Source organism: Rhipicephalus microplus, chromosome 2, assembly GCF_043290135.1.
Source record: "Rhipicephalus microplus isolate Deutch F79 chromosome 2, USDA_Rmic, whole genome shotgun sequence".
NCBI classification, from domain to species: domain Eukaryota; kingdom Metazoa; phylum Arthropoda; class Arachnida; order Ixodida; family Ixodidae; genus Rhipicephalus; species Rhipicephalus microplus.
In genome coordinates, this window is record NC_134701.1 from 275358062 (window position 1) to 275364577 (window position 6516).

Consider the following 6516-nt stretch of genomic DNA (forward strand, 5'->3'; position numbering starts at 1 on the left):
ACACCCCTACTCGCTCAAGACCCGCTTGGCAAGGCAAGCGGGCACGCACCTTGCCTAGCAGGCGAGTGGGCTACTGTCAAAGCGCGGGCTACTTTCTGCACTGTAGGTGTGCAAGGGCCTGTCGCGCCAATTGTTCCCCCCTGTTTTAAATGTCCGCACTGCAACACACAATTAGATGATTTCGAAAGTTTAGGTTTGGCCATCTATTCGTCGCGTTTTTACTGTTATCTTGTGATGGGATACAGGAATTATATACACGAAAAAATTCAAGCTCGCCAAAGAAAACGGGAACTCTTCAGCGTGAAGTTATTCAACGTGTGACAATCGGTGCAATCGGTACAGGAGAATGCAGACTTATTTTGCACGTTCTCTGGCTCTTTGGGAGTCTTCTTGTGACAATCATGGTGTTCTTAGTATGATGACCAAGTAATTAAGTATTAAAAAATTATTTTTCTCTTTAGTGCCCCTTTAGGTGCTGGAAACGTCCCTTTTGCAAAGGTGGTTCCACTATCTTGTGCGGGCTTGTCATTGTGCTTTTCTTGTTTTTCTGAGAATAAATGAATCCTTTAGTTTTTTTCTCATAGTCATTTTAAGATACTGCACTGTAAGTGTCACTTGTGAAAACCTTGTCTTGCCAGAAAATTACTTTTGTTTATCGAAAATGTTGCAGCTTGTCTCACTGAATGTTATTGCTCCAAACTAGTTGCTTGCTGCTATCATGACCTTAGTGGCAGTTACAGGCGGCTGATAGTGTCACTGTGGATAAGTTAAGGTGCGAAGCATGAATACGAATGGGCAAATTGTGGACATGAGTCGGAAGAGTTGTGAATTTCGAATCCCAAATTATAGATTCCAGCCTCGTTAGTCTACACAAAAACGTAGCAATTCTACTGTGCTATGAAGTGTGCAGCACGTTCACAAAAGCTTAACTGTGTGGCTTCTCACTAGGTTTAAGAAACCAAGGCGGGCTACCCTGGAAACACCTCAATACCTCTCGGAGCTTCAGCGGCAAGGCAACTTTCGTGGTTCCAACTATGACGACCTGTCTCTCCACTGCGGTCTGGATGATGTGCCTGCCAGGAATGACGCCCAAATAAAGTCATCCATTCGTGGTTCGACATTTGCCATATTCTTCAGCAGTCTGCGAGACAAAGCCGAAAAGGCGAAGCAAGGGCATCTTTTAGGTCAGGATGAGGAGAACATAGACATCGGCATGTAGATTGAACTTGTGCCCAACCACTGCTGACCGCAGCTGTTATGTGTGCTTCTCAATGTGATAATGGCCAGATTGAAGCACGATTAGTCAACTACAAGCTGGCACGGCTTGGTGACTGACCACCTCACGGCCACATACGAAATAGGTGCGTCAATTACAGTACATGTTCATTCTGGTGTTGCTAACTGACACTGTTGGAAAGTCCAAGGTACATCCAGGAGAGTCACTGATGGCATTTCGCTGCTCTAGAGCTGCTATTCACGTATTCCTGGCTGCCAGCCTCTTTACGGAGAACAGTTCGTTCGTCAAGGCCGCTACTGTGGTGCGACATATGAGCATGTGTGCGATATATTTCATGGAGAGCTTTACAGCTGGATGAACTGGCTTTCCAACTTAACAAGCCTGGTTCTTGCTTCTTCGGCACTGCTGTGACCTGGTTGCCTTATCAGGAATCTAGATGGAACATTTCAACGCATCAATGCAGTATGTTGATATCACAGCTGGAAGCATTTACAGCATGGGACTAACAGAGAACTGTTTCCTAATGGTAAATTGTGAGATGATTTGTTACTAAGATAGTTACCCATGTGCTACGTGGATGATGCGTAGTTTTGTGAAGGAGTTAGCAGGCGTGATTACTTATGTACATGAAACCATATCTTAAGATTATAGCAACTTGTGCTTGAAAGAATTGAGACATCGCTTTGTTTCTCAACTCGCATGTATTCCGTGAATATGACCTCTCACAGATATAAATGACAGATTGTATGGGAATGGCGAGATGTGTTGTATTATAATACGCAAGAAGCACTTGCAAAAGCTAAAGATGAAATGACGTGCCAAAATGAGATTAAATGCATTGAGTACACAGTCAACTCGTGAGAATTCAAACCTATTCAAGTTTGGGTTTATTTCAAACAAACCTGAAGCTTTCATTGCCCTGATGTGGTATCATTGCATTATAATACTACAAAGTTAGAATAAGCCTTTATTGTATGGGGTTCCATGCAGCATATCTTTAATTTTGCAAGTAAACTTTTACATTTGCTTTTTAGGGCTCTGTTGAGAGCCTGGACAAAGTTTTGCTCACCTAAGCACAGCAGAAAGATGTACCATATCACACAGATGATTATCTCTGCTTTCCTGTTGTACATCAGATGCCATCATGATCTCGGGAATCAGGTCTTGTTTATCTCTAAAAACAAATAGTTTGGAGATTATTTAGTTGTCAAAAACAACTGGCGCTAGCCCAGAAAGAGGATAGTTGAGAAATTAAGTGGCAGGAAAGGTGAATCATAAAGATAAGAAAAAGAAAACCGAGGCATGCTTCATTCTGGCTCTATTCTTAGCACGTTAAATGGCATGGGAACACAGCTGCCAGTGTACTAACTTTGTACGCCTATATTTACCTGTGTCAATGTCTACGTGTGCCTAAATCTTTATATAGGCCTAGATTTATGCGTATCTAGATTTGTATCTATATATTCGTTTGCATAAACTTGAAATTTAGTGTGGATCCCAGTTTATTACGCCTTACACTACTCAAGCAAAGGAATGGCGGAGGTTGAGTTAACATGAGTCGACTGTGACTCAGCTGATTTTGTATGCAATTAACTTTGTGAAGCTTGAGGGGACCTATACTAGTCTTCACATCACTTCACAACTGCCATATTGAAGTATGAAATTGCTTTTATTTGTTTTGTCGGGTGGACCGCCATAATATTGGCTTGATGTCGCTACTTTACAACATAGTATTTTTTAAGCTATCTTTTATCGGGCAACCATATACATGCCTGGCTTACTTACAGTTTAGACTTTTTGCGAGCTTGAAGATTATTGATGTGTTATTCTGAGTGCACAAAATGAGCACAAATGCTGCGAAGTAATATTTCCAATATTTTTGTGTATCATCACATTGAACGTGCATTTTTTAGTGGTTTATGTGTAATATTTTGTGTGTAGAACTTGTAACGTGAAAACTGACTACAGTGTTGTATTCACAAAACAGGCACTCGTGAAACCTGGCATCTATCCATGAATGGCTTCTGTAGTGTCAGAATAACTTGAATGTTATGTATATTTTTACACCTTTGTATGTGTGTTACGATTATAAATTGCACCTCAGTGGCTGGTGTGTACTTGTGAGCTTTAAGTCATGACTGCTGTAATGCATGAGCGTTTCATGGCATTATGTCGTTGGCCTATTTTATTGTGAACTCTTGAATCTGCCACTATTTATTCCACTATTGTATTGTGTTCAATGCTATTTCAATTGTTATTTGTAACCTGGCACTAAAAACAATGCAGTGAAGTTTGCTAATTCAAGCTCATAGTTGCACAAGACTTTATCATCATTGAACTGGCTTTGGGATTGTAACATAAATATTTTTTAACTGCATGATTTATATCCATGCTCGTGTGCCGAGCTATTGTACTGTGTCACTCGAAAATAATCCCATAAAATCTGTGGGAACCCAATAGCTATGCAAAAGGTTTAGCTTTTCTGTGCCCAAACTTGTGTACTGAAAACTTCTATTAAACAGAACCTGAAGGGACCAGGAAAATATGTTTCGGTTAACAAGTGATCCATTTACTGAAAGGTGAACAGATGTGCGGAATTGAAGTCTAAAACCAATCACGCTAGATCAGTTAGATACAGTTATTGCATACAAGCAGCAATTTTATTTGAAAGAGATTTCAATTTACTGAGAGTCTACTGTTATTGCAGGATGTATGCGACTTCTTGTAACTGTTATGTTATACAAGTGCTTCTTCATGCAGAAAAGAAAAGGATTTTGTGGCTGAGAAGTATATGTGGGACATACCTGCAGGCACTAAATTAAATTTCAGCTAACTGCATTTGCTTTCAAGATTTGATGTGTTATGTTGGTGTTTGGTCATTACACTATTCATGAGTTGAACATGATTAGAAAACAAAGAACTTAAGGAGGAGTGTCATGAATGCGAGGCTCTTAGAATGCCACTTTAATGAAATAGATTTACATTTGCAGTTTACTAGACCTATTTATTTAATCTCCCATATTGTCTGCTGCCCCTATGTGAAACTTTAAAATATTAGTTACATTTGATTGTAGATATGGTAGTCTTATAAAATTGTATCATATTCGAACTGAATGGAAAATGCATTGTGCTATGGCACCGTCGGATAGTGTTTGGATCTTTTGCATTGCAATTTATTATTACCAAGTGCTGTTTGTGCTTTATTCTGTGTCGTGTTGCTCCGTGCATGCATTCTCAGGTGTGTTAGTACCTGTACAGAGCTTTTATAAATGTATGTAGTTACTGTCGAGTGCTCTCAAGCCTGGTTGAGAGGAGAGTGTGGGTAATTTTGCTTATATCGCACAAGTAAAATGTGAATGAACAATGTTCATCTTGTTGGTATGAACCAGTCGCTGTAGTTTGGGTAGGTGTTTATCTGGTGCAATATGGAGAGTAGCATTGCTTGTTATACTGTCTAAACTGGCTACTGAATTAGCCCATGTTCTCCCCTTGTTTGAACTCGATAAAGTATAGCGGAAACATTGTGATAAAGTCGCATTGGAGGAACTGGGGTGGCTATCTCCTGGCAGATTAGTCCACCATCAAAAGTGTTGCCTTGCCCAATCTGTTTTTCTCAAGGACGGCTTAAAATATGCACATGGTAAAATTCCAAATATTCAGGTATCACTAAGGCTAACTCGCAAAAAAAAAAGTTGTGCTAAGACAGTACGGAACGCCACAAATTTATGTTGTACAGGATTCAGGCCTGCCGTGCAAGATATTCAACTGTTGTAGCTACCTTACTAATTTCACTGGGCTCTTTTATTTCCCATGCGTGCCTCTTGTCCTGGACGCTGGTTTCATAGCGTGTAATATGCTGTGCCAGACAATGGGGTTTTTAACGAGGATTTTGTTTGGAATGTTATTCAATGGCAGTTATTCTTAGAATATGGTTTAATAGATGCAGGCCCAGATAATTTTTACCAAAGGACAATGCTTAGGAGCTCTTGGTTATTTTTTTATGTGCAATTATATTTGCTTCCCTAATGCATATTATTCAACTGTTGCAATATTTTAGTGAAGTTCTCGCATTCTTATTTGAATTTCCCCATTGCATTGTTTTGCGCACCTTTATGCACCTTCGTACAGTGTTTCTTGTGGCGTCGGACGGATGGAGCAATATTAGGTGCGAGCACTACCGCTTTCACTGACGTAAAAGTAGTCCATACAACACGCTGACACTCTGTGCCCATATGGTGCATAGCATAGGGCCTAGAAACTCCGAGATATTCTGCATGAGATTCAACGTTCCACCTCTCTCAAACGCTAATGGTAGATGGTATGCCCCCGCCGTAGTTGCAGGAGAATGTCTATTTTACTAAGAAAGCCTCGAGAATAGTACGTCGTGAGTCAGTGTTTTGTGTTTCTGATTGCAGTAGTGTAACAAAGAAAATAAGCTTGTGTTGTGTTAGGTACACTTGCGAAGATGTGTTATTCCTGTCCTTTCTGAACATGAGACTGTGCCCAAAAAATATTTTTCTTTGTGTTTTCTTTTAAAAAGCCCTGTGATATAATAATTAGTCCACACTCAGCTGATGATATTTATAGCGCACACAATGTCAGCTACAAGCTGCAAAGCATCATAGTATTGTGATGCTGTTTAACACAGAAATAGTACTTTTTTAGGATTGCTTTTATATACTTTCATTTCAGTACAGCACATTTTCTAGAAAAGGGCAGCGTAGGTGATGAGAATGTCTTTTATTATATTTTGTACAATATTCTGCCTATGTTTTCAATGTTTTTATAGGGATAACGAAGGCCAATGTAAAGCCAACCTGAAGTAAAGGGTTCACCATATTGAAGGTTAATTTCAGGAGCATTATTTTCACAAACAAAAGCTTCGTTTCACAATTATTTAGAACTATAGATATGACTGGTGCTGTCTCAGCGAAAATACAGTAGTATTTGCTTATGCAGTCTGCATTTATAATTTGACAGGGCATCATCCCACCAATTCGTAATGGAGTTGATTGCATGGTTCTCATCATGAATATGCTGAATATTTTTAGTAGATTTTCGGTATACCTTTTTGATGCAGTCTTCATAAATTCTGTGTTACGTTTTGGAATGTACAACTGCCTGTATGTAGCCCTTGCACTTGATAAACAGACATGAATGCATTGCCGAGTGTATAAGATCAAAAGTGGAGTCAACGTAGGAGAACAGGCTCATTGTGGGTAATTTGAAGGGCACAGGAATTACCATAGTCCCCTTCAGTCGTGATGTTCTCTGCTCAC

At 39.8% G+C, this 6516-nt stretch overlaps 1 protein-coding gene across 1 annotated transcript in view; it reads left to right on the plus strand.

Annotated features, from left to right (window-relative positions):
• Positions 1–1646, plus strand: part of ATP7 (copper-transporting ATPase 1) — a 39360-nt gene extending 37714 nt beyond the window's left edge. The window contains exon 20 of the mRNA XM_075882026.1: positions 949–1646. Coding sequence (XP_075738141.1) covers positions 949–1219 — 271 coding nt within the window. The 3' untranslated portion in view covers positions 1220–1646. The remainder of the gene's footprint in view (positions 1–948) is intronic.
• The last annotated feature ends 4870 nt before the right edge of the window (positions 1647–6516 follow it).